This window comes from Empidonax traillii, unplaced genomic scaffold (genome assembly GCF_003031625.1).
Source record: "Empidonax traillii isolate 1590-97213 ecotype Southwest subspecies unplaced genomic scaffold, ASM303162v1 scaffold465:size698125, whole genome shotgun sequence".
Lineage (NCBI taxonomy): Eukaryota > Metazoa > Chordata > Aves > Passeriformes > Tyrannidae > Empidonax > Empidonax traillii.
This window is the reverse complement of record NW_020955658.1, coordinates 555171-572090: the sequence shown is the minus strand read 5'-3', so window position 1 is coordinate 572090 and position 16920 is coordinate 555171. Positions and strand designations below refer to the sequence as shown.

The 16920-nt window shown below is 61.7% G+C and overlaps 3 protein-coding genes and 1 non-coding gene across 5 annotated transcripts; 2 read left to right on the top strand and 2 right to left on the bottom strand.

Moving 5' to 3' along the window:
* Positions 1–900: 900 nt before the first annotated feature.
* On the bottom strand, positions 901–2719 carry AGRP (agouti related neuropeptide). Its single transcript, XM_027895739.1, has 4 exons — positions 2638–2719; positions 2025–2224; positions 1693–1787; positions 901–1150 (listed from the first exon to the last, which is right to left on the bottom strand). Exons 2-4 carry the CDS (start codon positions 2206–2208, stop codon positions 959–961), a joined length of 471 nt encoding a protein of 156 aa, XP_027751540.1. The 5' UTR covers positions 2209–2224; positions 2638–2719; the 3' UTR covers positions 901–958.
* On the top strand, positions 2710–9006 carry LOC114063454 (SNF-related serine/threonine-protein kinase-like). 2 transcript variants are annotated; one of them, XM_027895737.1, is made up of 6 exons: positions 2710–2796; positions 5270–5882; positions 7228–7369; positions 7516–7728; positions 7831–7968; positions 8132–9006. In XM_027895737.1, exons 2-6 carry the CDS (start codon positions 5294–5296, stop codon positions 8964–8966), a joined length of 1917 nt encoding a protein of 638 aa, XP_027751538.1. In that variant the 5' UTR covers positions 2710–2796; positions 5270–5293; the 3' UTR covers positions 8967–9006. The 2 variants fall into 2 exon arrangements, with proteins under 2 accessions (XP_027751538.1, XP_027751537.1); XM_027895736.1 differs by lacking the exon at positions 2710–2796 and adding an exon at positions 4604–4651.
* A 1227-nt stretch (positions 9007–10233) lies between these two features.
* On the bottom strand, positions 10234–10306 carry TRNAK-UUU. Its single transcript has one exon. It is a non-coding gene; the product is annotated as a tRNA-Lys (tRNA).
* Positions 10307–11368: 1062 nt separating this feature from the next.
* SETD6 (SET domain containing 6, protein lysine methyltransferase) lies at positions 11369–14801 on the top strand. Its single transcript, XM_027895738.1, has 9 exons — positions 11369–11451; positions 11555–11653; positions 11740–11884; positions 12356–12497; positions 12690–12884; positions 13058–13181; positions 13324–13504; positions 13664–13806; positions 14133–14801. The coding sequence occupies exons 1-9, from the start codon at positions 11425–11427 to the stop codon at positions 14442–14444; spliced, it is 1368 nt and encodes a 455-aa protein (XP_027751539.1). The 5' UTR covers positions 11369–11424; the 3' UTR covers positions 14445–14801.
* Positions 14802–16920: the final 2119 nt, after the last annotated feature.

The following is a 16920-nucleotide window of genomic DNA, read 5'->3' as shown; positions in this document are numbered from 1 at the left end:
GAAGGAGGTGTCGGCGGGACCGGCCCCGGGGGATAAATTAAATAAATAACCGCGTTTAAAGCGGGGGTGCCGCCGAGTGTGGGGTGTGTTAGGATTGTCCCGAGTCAGGGGTGTTCCTTGGTGTGAGACCCTCGTGTACCGCCAAGCCTAATGAGCGGGGAAGGAGGGGTGATCAGTGGGACTGGCACCCCCTTGCTCGGGAACATCCTGGAGCCAACAGGCTTTAGGGGTGCAGGAGATCAAGATGTTGATGTCTGTCTGTGGAACGTCCTGGAGCTGACAGGCTTTGGAGGTGCTGATGTCTGTCTGTGGATACATCGCTAGCTTGGCAAAATACTCTGGGCCCATGTATCCTAGAGCTGAACTATCTTCGTTATAATAACAAAAAATCACGCCTGCAGGTCAAAAGAGACCCTGCCCAGTTGAAGACCCTTGCCCTGAGCAAGAGTAGAAGTTACCTGGGTTATGCGATTTGTATGGAAATCACTAATCAACCCAGTAGAGGGGCTGTGCTTGGGAATTTACTGACTCCGAACTTGGTGTGTGAACAGCAACACGGCAAGTCCAGTGGGACGTGCTGGATTTGTGGAATAGCCCCTGGAATCAATAACCCCAGTGTCTCCCTCGAGTGTGTCATTACCGGCTCGTTGCACACCGGGGAGCAAACCCGATTTTGTGGGTGACAGCGGCGTGACCAAGACATCACCTGCGGCACCCCTGCTGCTGAGACACCTCTTACCCAGCCGGGAAAGGCACATTTCGTGCGACGTGGAGGCGCCCTGGCCTGCTGGCTGCGTGCACAGCGTGTGTGCAGGCACCCTTCCCTTGGCGACCGCCCCACTCCCCCACGATCCCCCAGCGGACACAGCACACCGTCCCCACCCAGCAGTGGCGTTTGCGAAGGGCTGGTTTATTGGAGCTGCGGAGGGGGAGGCGCACGCGTGGGCAGGGAGCAGCCCTAGTTCTTGCCGCACGGGAAGTTGGTGCTGATTTTCCTGCAGTAGCAGAAGGCGTTGAAGAAGCGGCAGTAGCAGGTGGCGCAGGGGTCGCAGCAGGGCACCTGGTGGCCCAGGCAGGACTCCAGCAGGCGGACGCAGCGGCGGGGGGAGCGCTCCTCACGGCCCGCAGCCTGCAGCTCCGTGGAGGAGGGCTGGAAGGGAGAGAGAGGAGGAACGGCGGGGGGAGAGTTGGTGCTGGACCACTGCACCAATAGAGAACTGCGTGGGAGAGAGCCAGGAGCGGCTGCTGAAACCCGCCACTGCCAGCAGTTCGCAGTCGTGCTCAACTGCAAGCTCAGCCCGTTGGAAATCACCGCTGAGCCCCCTGGTCCCTCTGCAGGGTGCACTGCCTCATCCATGGCATCTCAAGGCCTTTCTGCACACACTTATTTTTGAAGCACAGCCTGGACTTCAGCGAAGGGTGCTGTGCCTTCTGCCCAAACAGAGGGACTGAGGGCTGAGCCAGGCAGAACATGGCCCTGCCCGGTGAGCTCCTGCCCTGCAGAGGCTTCCTGGGCTGCACGTGAGGTTAAATAAATGGATTTCAGGAGCACAGGCTCGCACCACCCTCCCCTGAGTGCTGTAGCCCCTTGTTGGGCTCCAAACTTCCCCTGGCCCCAGGGGCACAGAGAAGGCTGCTGTGGCCTGATGCTTTCCCGCTCTTTGAGGTGTCTGTGAGAAAGCTCAGGGTTACCTGTGGTTCCAGCGCGCCACCTCTCCTCACGAGGTCACCGTCGGCTTCTTGTACCTCCAGGGCCATCTGCTCAAACCCCAGCCTGGGGAGAGGTCCTGTGAGATACAGAGAGGCTGCACGAGGAGGCTGCTGGGGGGTCAGCTCTGGTTCTGCTCCTGTGGGCTGCCAGGCTGCTCTCACCAGCCAGGGCTAGAAAAAGCTGTGCCGCTTTGGGGGGACCACCCTGCGCCTGGCTCTGGGTGTGGGATCCCCACTCCAGCTCTGGGGCGCTGGGCAGCTCAGCGAGCAGCTGGGGGGGTCGTTGGAGGGCAGAGGGGGGCCACAGGACTCACCCTGCGGCTCTGCAGGCGCCTCCTGGGCTCTCCGCTGCAGGCTGGTATGCCGGGCTCTGTCCGCCCCCTCCAGCCCGCCGCTCGCCTTCTGCACGTGGCCGCAGCTGAGCTCGGCGGTCCTGAGCTCCAGGACGGCCTGGATCCCCTGCAGCAGCCCACAGCACAGCAGCAGCACGGTCAGCATGCTCCCGGGGGACAGCCTGCACAGAGGGGCCCGGCCGCTGTCAGCCTGCCCCGCTGGCATCACCCCCCGAGCAGTTCCGTGTCACCGAGGGGCAGCCCCTGCCAGAACAGCCACCACCCTGGGGCTGTCTGCTCCCTTGGGCTTCAGAACCTTTTTTTGGGCCCCCACACACCTGGGAGATCTCCAGAGCACGTGTTGTGGGGCACCCCACGTGTGGGCACGTTTGTGGTGTCCCCACAGAGAGGGGGGAGCAGCAGAGAATGGACTGAGGCTCAACCAAGCCTTTGTGCAGCGGTTCAGGGAGCTCCCCAGCCCACGGAACCACCCAGCTGTTTGCTGGGAGAGACCCCTCTGCGCCTCAGGGAGCCCCACACCCGTGGGTGTCACACCCCACACGCTCCCAGGCCCCTTCCCACGGCAGGCACTGACCTCTCCGAGCGGAGAGGGGGCTTGTCCTTCACTGCTGCACCGCTGGAAGCGCCGCCACCGCTCTCTGCCTCAGTGTCCTCCGCCCCACATGCTTCCTGGGACTTATATCGGCTTTTTATTAATTAAGTGCTGCAGCCACATGACTCCACTAACTACCAGGTAGGTGGGATTCTCTGGAAAACGGGCTTTGTCTGGATGGAGAGCAGCCAGCGGGGCCATGCGTGGGAGGGGGGACTCCTGCTCTGCGCCCCACACAGCTGTGGGAGGGACAGCTCCCCACTCCCCCCAGACCCCCAAGTGTCTTGGAAGTGATCCCAGCTGCCCTTCCAGACTGCTTCCCTCTCCAGCCGCGCCTGAGGAGCACCGAGGCTGCAACTTGAGGGCATATCTTAATTCCCAAATAGATAATTATCAGGGCTGCGGGCTCCTGGCCATAAACATGCCAAGCTCCACTGGTTTTCAAAGGGAATGTGCTGCCTATCCATATCTCCTGGCAAGTGTCCATAGTCCAGAGCCTCCAGCAGTGTCCTGCAGCTTCTGACCACTGGCCATCTGCAGATTCTCCAGGCTAACTGTGTCTCTCATTCATAATTTCTTTGGAAAAACAGCAGCTCCCCAGAGCCAGGCTCCTCTTGGGAATGCTCATGGCCTTAAGTGACTTCAGTGCTGCAAGGAAATGGGGAGGATAAGACATGACAGGGGTTCAGAGAGCTGTGACATTCCCAGCAAGGGAGCTGACAGCCCAGGCTCTGCCCTCACCAGGCTGCTCCAAGACCCCCCAGGCCTCCCAGCAGGTCCCCAGCAGAGCATGAGCCACCACTCCCGGCTGCAGCACCAGCCCTGGGGCTCTTTGCAGGCCCCTTCTGCCCCCCACACACCCTGTCCCAGAATGATCTGATTCCTGCTGCATCTGAGGGACAGGCTGAGCGAGTGTGGGACCAGTGAGAGTCTCAACTGCCGTGTCCCATCTCCTCTGGCTGCTGGAAACACTCATCACCCACCTGGGTGCCCAGTGCACCCAGTCAGGACCCCCCAGCACAGCACCCCGATGTCTCCTGCACCCACATGCCTGGCTGAAGGCTCATCTTGGGTTAGAGGCAGCTTTGGCAGCCCTTCCCATTCCCATCCCCGAGGCCCTGGTGGGTGCCGAGTGCCCCATCCAGCCGCAGCTCCTCCATCCCCAGCCCGGGGGGCTCCGGGTCCCCATCCCCGCTACCCCCGGTCCCCGCTGACGCCACCCCCGCTCGGGGCTCTCGGCCGGGCTCATTAGGGCCTGTTTGCAGCCGCCGGGGCCGCGGGCCAGGACTTCTGGGAAGGCATTAGCGGGAATGAGGGCGGCCGCGCTGAGAGCTTTTTAATCTGCGGGAGCAACATCTGCTTTGTGCGCATCCCGGCGGCCAGTAACGAGCTAAATGAGGCTGCCGGCCGCTCGCCGGGCCGCTTCCAGGAAAACAGGGCTCGCAGCGAGGGGGAAAGGGGGGCCGGGGCTGCGCCCCCGGCTCGGTGCTCCCGGCTCCAGGGAGGGTGGGAGCGGGCGATGGAGCGGGTCGGGGGCACAGCGGAGGTGCCCGTCAGCGGGCACCAAGGGCAGGAGGGCAGCGGGAGCTCATCCCACAGCGGGACCCTCGGGAGACACCCCGGGCAGGCGGCTGTCCCTCTCCCTCTCCTCCTGGAAGCATCCAGGCAGGCTCGCTGAGCTCATCACCAGCCCCCGTTCCCGCTAATACCCCCGCAGTCCCTCCACCCCAAGCGGGCACTGACGAGCGGGCCGCTCGGAGGCGGTGGTGCTCGGGGGTCTCCCCGTCGGGAGGTGCGAGGAGCATCCCCTCGGTCTCGGTCCCGGTCCCAGTCCCGGTCCCGGTGCCAGCCCCGGACGGGCCCTTTAAGGCGCGATCCCGGAGCCGCCCTGACGTCAGCGGGGCGGGCGCGCCCGGGCACCGCAGCCCCGGCGGCCGCAGCTCCGCGCCCCGGGGAGAGCGGCTCCATCGGGGCGCACCGGGGGGCAGCGCCTGCGGTGGGTATCGGGGGGCTGCGGGGGGGCGTCGGGGTGCCCGGGGTGCTGCGGTCTGGAGGTGAGGGCGTTGGGGTGCCCATGGTGCTGGACGCCTGGAGGCTGGCGATATTGGGGTGCCCAGGGTGCTGGGAACACGCAGGTGGGGTATGGGGGCGCTCAGGGTGATGAGAGGCTGTTGGCAGGGCGGTTGGGGTGCCCAGGGTGCTGTGGTGCTGGACACCTGGATGCCCTGGGTTGCTGGGAAGTAGCGGGAGTGTGAGGGGATGTACAAGGTGCTGGGAACTGAAAGAGAGGGTGTTGGGCTGCTCAGGGTGCTGGGAACCTGGACAGGGGGAATGGGGTACCCTGGGACGTTCAGGAGCAGAGGTGGGAGTACTGGAACATCCAGGGTGCTGGGGACTGGAGGTGTGGACACAGACGAGTGCCTGGATCCCAGGATGGGGACTGGGAGAGCTGTGGTGCCGGGCACCCAAGCTGCCGGGGTCCTGATGCCCAAGGTGCCGGGGACTCTGATGTCCTGGGCATCCTGGTGTCGGTGGTGCCGGGGGGGGGGGGGCTGGTGTTGAGGGGAGCTCCATCCCTCGCCCTACACCACTCAGCATCTCCTCCATCCCACAGCGCCCCGTGCCCGAGGCCGCCGCCATGGCCGGGGCGCAGGGCTGCGGCGAGGGCAAGATCGCGGGGCTGTACGACCTGGAGCGCACGCTGGGCAAGGGCCACTTCGCCGTGGTGAAGCTGGCCCGGCACGTCTTCACCGGGCAGCGCGTGGCCGTCAAGGTGATCGACAAGAGCAAGCTGGCGGGGGAGGCGGCGGGGCAGCTCCTGCAGGAGGTGCGCTGCATGAAGCTGGTCCAGCACCCCAACGTGGTGCGCCTCTACGAGGTCATCGACACCCACGCCAAGCTCTACCTGATCCTGGAGCTGGGCGACGGCGGGGACATGTTCGACCACATCATGCGGCACGAGGGCGGCCTGGCCGAGCCGCGCGCCAAGCACTACTTCGCCCAGATCGTCCACGCCATCTCCTACTGCCACAAGCTGCACGTGGTGCACCGCGACCTCAAGCCCGAGAACGTGGTCTTCTTCCAGGAGCAGGGGGTGGTCAAGCTCACCGACTTTGGCTTCAGCAACCGCTTCCAGCCCGGCAAGATGCTCACCACCAGCTGCGGCTCCCTGGCCTACTCGGCGCCGGAGATCCTGCTGGGGGACGAGTACGACGCCCCGGCTGTCGGTAAGGGCGGTGAGGCACCCCGGGGACCTGCCTGCCTCGTGTCCCTTGCCTGGAGTGTGGCCCTGCCGGCCAGGAACCACCTCGCTTTTGGCCCCTTGTGCTGAGAGCACCCTGCTGTCCCTGCAGGGAGCACGGCTGTCCCCTGGGTGCTGGGCTGCCCAGCCCTGCCCTGGCTCGGGGGGTTATCCCTGCAGGGACCATCCCAGTACCCGCTGAGATCCCGCAGGGTGATGGTTCGTGGCAGGGAGGGCAAAAAGCCCGAGCGGGCTGCGAGTCCATCGTGGCATCCGCCGGGGCTCAGGAGGAGCAGAGTGAGGACGCGGCTGCCGGCAATCTGGCGCTAGTGGTTATTTGGGGGGTGAGGCAGGAAGGAAATCTGCTTGGGATGCCGCTGTTTGGGCGGGGGAGCTCCGAAAGTTTCCTTTGCTCCATCCCCGCCCTGAAAACCGCTTCCTCTCTGCGCCTCCCGGCACCCTTCCTCCCCTGGCCGGGGCACAGGGGGCTGGGGGGGCTGTCCCGAGGCACGGGGAGCTGGGCTGGGGGCTCGGAGAGGCTCTGCTGTGACCACAGGCACACGGGAGGGAAGCAGGATCTGAGCTGGCTGGCCGGCTGGAATTAGGGCAGGAGGATTTAGCAAAGCAAAACACGAGCCCTTAAAGGAAAAAGCCCAGTGTTGGCTCAGGAAAAGGCGGATCCCGAGCTGAGAGCAGGGATAGCTTATGGAGGCGGTAGGAAAATAAGCTGGTGGCGCTGCAAAGGGAAATGAAGGGAGGAAACCGACGCAGATGAGAAATTTTCGAACACTTAAGCAGCTGAAGGTATTAACAGAGAGCCCCGGGGCGTGCTCAGCATCCCAAATGTGCCTTCTGCGGGAGTTTGTGTTCTGGGCAGGAGGGACCAGTGAAGATGCTGCTGGCTCCATCCCTGCCCTCAGGACAGGGCAGCAATCCTGCTCCAATCCCGCTCTAGCTGGTGCCCACACAGCTGGAAATCCCAGACCAGCGCTGTGTCCCTGTCCCATCACTGTAGTCTCTTGCAGCACAGCCCAGTGCCAGGATGGTTGTGGTGTCTGGAGACTGGGAAGCTGAACAATGACAGGAGACAGTGCTGGCGGCGGGGTGGGTGGGTGACTGGCAGGACAGAGCTCAGGGTGGCTTCCCTGTGCCTGCCTGGACGAGGGGATAAGACCTCGACTGCTTTGGTGAAGCCCCTTGAGACCTGCTTGGAGGTGGGGATGGGGATGGTCTTTCCCCTCCATGACGGGGCTGGCGTCCCCCTGTCCACGGGGCAGGACCTGGGAGCACACTCCAGTGAGTGCAACCTGCACTGCTGCTGCTTCTTGCAGACATCTGGAGCCTGGGGGTCATCCTCTACATGCTGGTGTGCGGCCACCCCCCCTTCCAGGAGGCCAACGACAGCGAGACCCTCACCATGATCATGGACTGCCGCTACACCGTCCCCCCGCACGTCTCGGCCCAGTGCGCTGAGTAAGCACCACCCCCAGACCCCACCATGGTGTCCCATCCCTCGGGGATGCCTGGCAGCTGAGGTGGGAAAAGGGGGGGTAAAGCTGCCTGGTTTGGGGTTCAGGTGCTGCTGCAGGGCTGCAGCGTCGCTCCTTTCCCCCCCCCAGTCTCATCTCCAGGATGCTGCAGCGGGACCCGAAGCAGCGAGCGTCCCTGGAGCAGATCGAGGGCCACTCGTGGCTGCAGGGGGTGGACCCGTCCCCCGCCAGCCGCTCCCTGCTGCCCCTCACCTCCCACAAGCGCGTGTCCCAGGAGGAGCACGAGATCATCCTGCAGGCCATGGTGTGCGGGAACATCGCGGATCGGGACACCATCCAGGAGTGAGTGCTGGGCCGGGATGCCGAGCTGGGAGCCCCTGCGAGGGGCTCTGGGGGTCCCAGCGCGCCCGTGGGGCGCTGATGGGAGTCCCTTTGCTCGTGCAGGGCGCTGGAAGCTGATCGCTACAACCACATCACGGCCACCTATTTCCTGCTGGCGGAGAGGATGCTGCGGGAGAAGCGGGAGAAGCAGGGCCACCGCCTCAGCCTCGTCTACAACCTGGCCAAGGAGGTGCAGAGCAGGTGAGCCCCGCTCCTTCCCCCCCTCCCACATTATCCCCCCCGTGCCATCCCAGGTCCCCAGGGGAGGGTCTTGGCCGGTCCCCTGTCCCCTTCTTTGCCACGGCCCTTTCCGTGCCCGGCTGGGCACCGACACCTCCTTCCCTCCTGCTCTCCCCTTCCTCAGGACCAACTTATCGGACACGTTTGGCTCCGGGGGCGGTGCCGGCAGCCTCCTGCCCTTCACCGAGCCCGGGGGGTCCCGGCTGCCCCCCGGAGGGGACATGGGTGGCCGGCAGCCCACCGGGACCCTGCTGAAGGTCCCTGCCGTCGACACCACCATCACCAAGAGCACCCCGGCCCTGCAGCAGATCTGCGAGGAGGAGGAGGAGGACGAGGAGGATGAGGAGGGGAGGCCCAGCGCCATGGAGAGGAAGAGCAGCTCTCTGAACCAGGAGCAGATGAGAGCCTTCCTGCGCGCCCACCGCCCGCCCGGCCGCGGGGAGGTCTGGGGGGGGCCGGGGGCTGAGCTGGGGGGCCGGGCCGGGCGCTCGGGGGCAGCCTGGGCTGGGAAGGCGGCGAGCGGGGGCCGGGGGCTCCTGGGCCTGCGGGGGCGTGGAGCTGAGCCCCCGAGCAGGGAGGAGGACACACAGCCCGGGGGCTCCTCGGCAGAGTCCCCCCAGGAAAGGGGAGCCGCCCTGTCACCCCAGAGCAGCTCTGCTGGCGCAGCCCAGGTGCTGGGGGCAGACACGACCCCTGCCTCCCTCTCGAGCCCCACGGACACGTCCCCAGGGCAGGGGGCTCCCACCAGCCCCGCCCAGCAGTCGGTGGAGAGCTCAGGCACCGACGGGGGCGCGGAGAGTGTGATCAAGCTGGACCCGGGCAAGGGCAAGGGGGGCAGCCTGCGGGACAGGCTCCTGCAGATCCCGCTCTGCGAGAAAGCCCTGGCCTTCAAACTGCGGCCGGGCTCCAAGGAGAGCCTCCTCTCGCTGGGGCAGTTCAACTGCTGTCACGTCATTTAAGGCCCCAGGGTGAGGGACTGGCCCCGCTGCGGGGTCTGGGGGGGAGCACTGCTTTGTCACCCGTGGTGGCCACCCTGCCAGCCCCCCCGGGCACCCGCTGTGAGAGACCCCCCCCAGGACGGGCCCTCCCGAGGGCGAAGCGGACTTGGGTCCATCCCTGCACCGTCCGGCTCGTCCCCAAACCCCAGGACAGCTCCCTGACCCTGCCGGGGTGGGATGGACCACGACACTTTTTTAACTACTAGAAATAATTTTTTTAAATAGTCTATTTTACTGTAATTAAATAGAAATTGCTATATCCCCCCGTTCCCCCCGGGCTGGCGATGCCCGGCCCCGCAGAGTGCATGGCCCAGGCCGGGCTGTCCCGCCTGCAGCCCCCCCGCTGGCCCGGCCGGGGCCAGGCACAGCCTGGCCCGTGACCCCAGGCCATCCCCTGGGCCCTCCCCACAAATAAGCTTCCTATTTATTATCTCTTTGTTTTCTTGCTGGCAAGAAATGACCGCTGAGGGAGCCGTGGGCCGGCGCTCGGCCCGAGCCGCGGCGCGTGCGCGTGGAAGGATCGGAGCCGCTGGGAAGCAAAGTTCATCGGGACAATAAAATACGCTCGTGGGTCGATGGGGGTGCAGCGTCTTGGAAAAACTCACCACTGTTCCCCCCGGCTTTGCCAAGGCCAGGGCACCAGGGATGGCATCCTCGGCACCAGGGGTGGGATCCTGGGAGCGTCTGCCTGAGCTGGGGTGGGCACAGATCCCAAATGGAACTGGTGGGGTGGGGTGGCACAGAGGGGAGTGGGGATAGGGAAGAGCAACCCCCAGAGGTGCAGGGAGGACCTGGGTGTGCCAAAAGGCCCGTGCAGGGCATTGCAGAGCTCCACAAGGCAAGACCACACTCAGCCCCAGGATCCCCCAAGTTGCTTTCCTCACCCTCAGCTGGGGGGGACCTGAACCTGTGGCCCTCCTGTCCCTGGCTTCTGTCCCTCCAGCTCTGCTGTGTCTCTCTCTCTCTTCCATCCATTGCATTTCTCACTATTTTCATGTGTAACACCCTGGCCTGTCCTGCCATGGCAGTGTGGGATCCCTCTCTTTGCAGTCCTGGGTGACTGGAAGAAGAGAGCAGTGCTAGGGGGGTGTCAGATGGGAATGAGGTGGAGCTCGAACGTTCCTTGGGGAGATGGTGGTGGGAAAAGAAGCAGGGACTCCAGCGGTAGGAGGGGATGCTTTTCCTGCCGAGAAGGATCCCCTCTCTTTCTCCTAAAGGATAAAGCCACCGCCTGAACAGGGGCTTGAACCCTGGACCCTCAGATTAAAAGTCTGATGCTCTCCCAACTGAGCTATCCAGGCTCACATTTTGGGTTCGGGGGGATGTCCATGACACGCAGTGGGGACCCCACTTTGCTGCAGCGCTTGGAAGGGCCATGTGGGGACCCGCTTTGACCTCTCCCGCCCCCACAGCACCGCAGCGAGGCTGCCAGAGCACACCGGGCTGAACCCGCGGCTCCCGGGAATCCCGCGGGCGCTGATCCGGCACAGGGATGCGCGCTGGGAAGATGCGGGTGCCGCGGGGATGCGCTGGCAGGGAGGGGGGCAGGATGATGCGGGATGCTCCGGCAGCGCCTTTGCAGGAGCGGGGTAAGGCCGGAGGGAGGCGGCTGCGAGGAGTTGGGTTGCAGAGACACGGAGCCCTCGGAGGAACCGTGAGCTCGGGGGGGCACCCAAAGGCCACCCCACGTATTCTCTTGCTCTTCCTCCCCACAGTGCAGGATGGGACCCCCCTGCCAGTCCAGCCCGGGAGGGGCTGGGGGTGATTGGTGGGGTGGGGGAGCCCCCGGGACAGCCCGCGGAGAGCCCCGTGGGGCCTCTTCGAACACCTCGTGCGCGCTAATTGGCTTAATTAGAGCAGCCGGCGATGGCACCGGCCCCGCTCCTGCCGGCACTGGGGACGGGACTGAAGAGCCCGGGACGGCCCTGGAGGAGAGATCAGAGCCCCTGGCAGGGCGGAGGGGGATGGTGCTGACAGAACAAGAGCACGAGCCTAATTACCCTGATTAATTAGAGCCCGCTGCCGTGCAGCCCCTCGGGGTGGGATGGAGGCACCGGAGGGGGGGAGAAACCTGAGGAGCCCCTCAGAGAGACCCCACAACGACCCCAGACACCGCAGACAGGCACGCGGTGGCCCCTGGATCCCCCCGAGAGGCACTACAAGGACCCCAGGCCCTTCAGGGGGTGCTCGGAGGCCTCCTAACCCCACAGGAGGTTCTATGGACCCCCCAGAGCCAGCAGAGAAACCCCCGAGCCCCTCACTCGGGCGGCCGCCGGGCGCGTTCCCGTCCCCGCTCCTCCCGGTCCTTTCTGTCCCTCCGCGGCCACCGTCAGCCCCGCGGGGAGGGGGCGGGGCTGCCCCGCCCACGCGGAAGGGCCCGGGGGCACCACGTGGGGAGGACCCACGTGCCGGGCCCGTCATGGCGTCGGCGCCCAAGAGGCTCAAGGTCTGGGGGGCTCTTGGGGGGCTCTGGGAACCCCCGGGGGGACACCCCGGCTCTTGGGGGGCTCCGCGGCTCCTCCCCCCTCACAGCCTGTTTCCACCCGCAGGCGGCGGCCGGGAGCGGCTCCCGAGGGAAGGGCAGCGCCGACCCCCTCCCCGCGTTCCTGGCGTGGTGCGGGCGGGCCGGGGTGGAGCTGAGCCCCAAGGTGAGGCAGCGCGGGCCGGGCCGGGCTCTCCCCCGGGCCGCTCCGGTGTGTCCGGCCCGGCCGTCACGGCTCCCGTCCCGGCCCAGGTGCGGCTGAGCAGGGAGGGAGCGGTGTCGGGGTACGGCCTGTTGGCCGCGGAGCAGCTGGAGGCGGGAGAGGTCCTGTTCACCATCCCTCGCTCGGCGCTGCTGTCCCAGCACACCACCTCCATCCACAGCCTCCTGCAGGAAGGTGAGCGCAAGCTTCTCGTGGCGCTCGGGTCTGCTTTGCTGTTTAGAGGAATTAATGGGTCTGGGATAAAGCCTCCTGCTGGAGGGTTGTTGGATACCGGGCAGGAAAGGGGTTCCCTAAAGGAGCCTGGAGCTCTGCCGGGCAGGGAGAAAAGCCCCACAGTCCATCATCTCCAACTTCCGAGTGACAGGTTCACGTCACTTCTGTTTTCCTGGAGGCCAGGGCAGGTCCTGGCAGGGAAGAGAACAGTTCCTTGGTTCCTGAAGGCACCCCCAGGCTCAGGCTGAGGATGGCAGGGCAGTGGGGCCTGGGAGAGCTCCAGAGCAGCAGCTTGTCAGCTCAGGACAGAGTACAGGCAGAACTCCTGCCTGCAGGGTGGAGGTGGGACTGAGGCTTTGGTTCTTTGAGAGAAAAAAAACCCAAACACCTCAAGATCAACTTACATTTCCCCCCCCGTGTCTGGTTGCTCAGCCCAGGAGTCCCTGCAGAGCCAGTCCGGGTGGGTCCCTCTCCTGCTGGCCCTGCTGCACGAGTACACGGCCAGCAGCTCCCCCTGGCAGCCCTACCTGTCCCTCTGGCAGGATTTCCGCAGCCTGGATCACCCCATGTTCTGGTAAGGGGGGAGCAGGCGGGGCTGGGGGTGGCCCAGGCTGGCAGCTGGAGCAGGGGCTGGGCATGGATCTGGTCCTGCTGGGCAACCCCAGCCCTCTGTTCCAGCCCAGGAGCCCGAGGGACTCTCTTTGAAGGAGGAAGGAGTCTGTGAACTCTTCTCCCTGAGGCAGAGCCTCTGTTTTTCTTGTACCAGGCCTGAAGAAGAGCGAACGAGGCTCCTGCAGGGCACAGGCATTCCAGAGGCCGTGGACAAGGATCTAGCCAACATCCAGCTGGAGTACAGCTCCATCATCCTCCCCTTCATGCAGTCCCACCCCGATGTCTTCGACCCCAAGCTGCACACGCTGGAACTGTACAAGGAGCTGGTGGCATTTGTCATGGCCTACAGGTGAGAAGGGAGGGCTCTGCTCTGACAAGGAGCAAGGACAAGGGGCAGGATCGTAGGGAAGATCAGAGGCTGTTGTTACTTGAAGGCTGCAGTGGCATGAGAATGTGAGTATAAGATGAAGCTTGCCTTGTGCTGCCACGTGAACCACAGGCTTGTCTCCATCTCCCTTCTAGCTTTCAGGAACCTCTGGAGGAGGAAGATGAAGATGAGAAGGGGCCCAATCCTCCCATGATGGTGCCTGTAGCAGATATTCTGAATCACGTGGCCAACCACAATGCCAACCTGGAGTACTCTCCTGTGAGTGCAAAGCTGCTGCCCCAGGCACTGTCACAGCCTGGATCTTGTTAATTTCAAGCCCTGCTGCATGTCTGGAGTTGTTAGTGGGAGCTGAGGGTCCTGGGAGCTCTCAAACCCCGTGTCCCCCTGTCCCTGCCCGCAGCACTGCCTGCGAATGGTGACCACCCAGCCCGTGGGGAAGGGCCAGGAGATCTTCAACACCTACGGCCAGATGGCCAACTGGCAGCTGCTGCACATGTACGGCTTCGCCCAGCCCTACCCCGGCAACAGCCACGACACCGCCGACATCCAGATGGTGACGGTGCGCGCGGCGGCGCTGCAGCGTGAGTGTCACTGAGGGGGAACCCCTGCAGGGGATGGGGCAGGGAGTGGGGGTGAGGTGAAAAACAACCCCTGTTCCTGCAGCATTTCAGGTGCCACGCCTCGTTTTCTGCCTCCTCTCTGCCCTGGCGGGGGGGTGCAGCTCTGCTGTCTCCCAACAGGTGCCAGCAGCCCAGCGCAGCAGCAGCTGGTGGCAGAGCAGTGGGACTTCTTGTGCCAGCTGGAGATGGTGGGCGAGGAAGGGGCCTTCGTGCTTGGCTGGGATGAGGTGCTGACAGAGGAAGAGCTGTCTGTGACCCTGAAGGTGAGAGCACGGCCAGGGAGGGGGGAAGGAGAGCAGGGAGTGCAGCTGGCTTAGATCTAATTAACTGCAAGCAACTTGTGTGTTTAGAAGAACATTCAGATAGAAAACCCGGACATCTCAGCTGTCACCTGTGAAGTTTTGGCAGCTCTCTAGAAGAGCAAGCTGTGGTATGAGTACAGATGGGTGGCTAAGGATCTAAGGATCTTAACATTTAGTGTGGCTGAGGAATAACTCACCTGCTCCATGTGGCTCTTCTCTTCCACAGAGGAGAAAGCCTGATGTGCTCCCACTGCCAGTGACTTGTCCCTTTGCCTGGGTCCTTACAGGTGCTGTGCATGTCAGAAGAGGAATTCAAGGAGTACAAGGAACAAGAGGGCTGGGAAGATGACAGTGAGGAAGAGGAGAGCTCTACCCTTTCAAACGAGGCTCTCTCCAGGCTTAAACCCCCTTGCAAGAAGCTCCTCTATGACAGTGTTCTGCTGACCCTGCAGTCCTACAGGTCAGACCTGAAAGCAGAGCAGGACTTGCTGGATAACAAGGAGGTTTATGGGAAGCTGAGCCGGAGGGAGCAGCAGGCTCTGCACGTGCGCTACGGCCAGAAACGGATCCTGCAGCGGCTGCTGGAGCTGCTGCGATAGGAACGTCCCTGCCCTGCACGTCACCTGCCCAGGAATGATCCCAGGGGAGGGGCAGCCTCTGGACACCAATCCTGCAGCAGGGAGGACAGAGGGCAGGACTGACTGTGGGCCCATTTGTCCTGTATATGGCACGTGGCTTTTCAGCTACCTCTGTGTAAAGAAATATCTTGACAGCACTGAAGGGACTTTGGGTGGCATTACTGTACAATGGGAGCTCTGGAGCACTGATGTCACCTTCTGCCACAGGCCTTGAGAGACCCCAGAGCTCCCAAAGGCTGTTTTTAGGAAGGCAGACACACACTGTTGAACAGCAGGTGTCATTCAGCATCAGAAATTTAGGGCAAGAGCAGCTCCGTGTTCAGAAAAATCCAGCTGGCAGCTCTTACCTTGCAGAGCCTCAGAGTAAACATCTGCCAGGTGGAGCTGCTGACAACACTTTCAACTCAGAAATCCAGCTGGGTTGGACCTTCCTGTTCACAGATTCCAGGTGGGAGAATGGGTCTGTCTGAGTCTGGAATGATGGGACACTCCAGGAACACTGGAAGGGACTGTAGCAGGTTCTGCTCCCAACGTGTGGCTGTGAAACCACCAGTGAGAAGCCACCCCCTCTGGATCTTTGGGACTAAAAAAATTAAAAAGTCACTTAATGAACCATACCTGGGAAGAAAGCCTGTCTTAGTAGAACCTGAATGCCCTGAAGGGGTAGCAGCATTTCCAACTGCAATAATTGTTTTACACAAACACAACTGCACAGACCAGGACTGTTGAGACGGTGGCAGATGTCAATCTTGGTATAATTTTACACTGATTAAGCCCTTTACTGTGACATGTTGTCCTGAATTGCCTTAATCCTGCTGAATAGGAAACTCACACAGATAATCCTTTTGTTCTTTCTTGTCCAAATACTGTAACAAGAAGCCAACTGTACAATGGTTTAAGGAGGATGGAAGAGAATTTAAATTGTTAATTATTGTTGCAACTAGACGGGAATCCAACAATATGTACTCTCTGATGCAGGAGGGGAGGAAGGTAAATGCCACAGGAGATGAGGGAGTAGCAGAAGGCCACTGGACACAAGCAGGGGAAAAAGGAAAACCTTTAACACCTCCCAAATCCCCTCAAGCCTGGGAAACCAACCCATATGTAATGAAGGAGGTAGGGAAACAACAAACACTATTTATTATTGACTATAATTAAAGACTGATATTTCTATCTCTACTTTTGAAATTTAGTTGGAGAGGAATCTAAACCCAGTGTTGCTCCAACATCAGAATTTGCAAAGACTGTTAAAAGAAGCTATATAGATTAGTAGAAAGACTGATTATTGTCCATCATGACAAATCCATCAGGTAATGGAAAGAGTGAAGAAGGATGGAAATCACCACTGGTGGGATGTTTTGTTCAGATGGGCTCCAACAGCACCAGGAATTTTTAATAAAATGGTACATCCCATAATTGTGTTTACTGCAGATGGTTTTGCTAGAGTTAAATGGAAAGGAAAAAAAAAATCTCATGGCATCTGGAGCAGATAAAGCAAAGCTGGCTGCTGGTAGTGCTCTGTATCCCAACCCCACGGGAGGAGGAGGGAGCTGGACCAAAAAATTCCAACTTCAAAAGGCTCAGTTTCAGCACAACTGGGGGAGCTGCTAAAAACAAAACACCAGGGAATTGTAGGAGCTGCCCACAGTCTGGTCCTGGACACACAAATGTGACTGAAAAACATTGGCCAGAACAGAAACAGGGAGAGAATTCCCTGGGAGCTGCTGTCCCGGGCACAGCTGGCACAGCAGCCCCTTGGAGCTGGTTTTGCTCCCTACAGCAAATGCAAAGCCTGACAGAGAAACCCTCAAACACACCAGTAATGTTGTGGAAAAAGCAAGCAGTGAAGCTCCATTTCCCAGCATCTGCTGGGCTGGAAGGCACAGGTTAATGGATTCTGCAGCACTGGCACCACTGCAGGGTGGAAGGCACTAGAAATGGAGCTGATGGGCTGTCTGCACTCTGCACCTCTCCCCTGCAGCCTCCTGTCTGAGACAAACAGCTCCCAAAGCTGCAGCTGGGACACTCCCATCGCCACACAACTCTCCTTCCTCTTGCCCTTCAAAGCAAGGCCCTGCCTGGCCATCACATCTCCCCACTGACCTCACACCAGAGAAACAAATCCAGTTTGCTTTCAGGAGGCAGTGCCCAAAACACACCGGAAAATGGCAGGTTTTGGATGGGTGGAACAGACTTTGCAGGACACCACCTGGCCAGGATGGAAGTGGAGAGAATAAGCAGAGTGGCACGTGCTGCAGGTCATGACTTTTAATGTGTAACTACAGTATGCATACATACAAGAGTGGGAGAACTAAAGCCCAAGAACTAGAAAGGCTACAAAATACAACACATGGACCAATACTTTACAAAACATTGAAAATCCTTACAAAATGGGCTGTATTGGTCCTTTGGGTTTTTCTTTATTTTTTTTTTAATT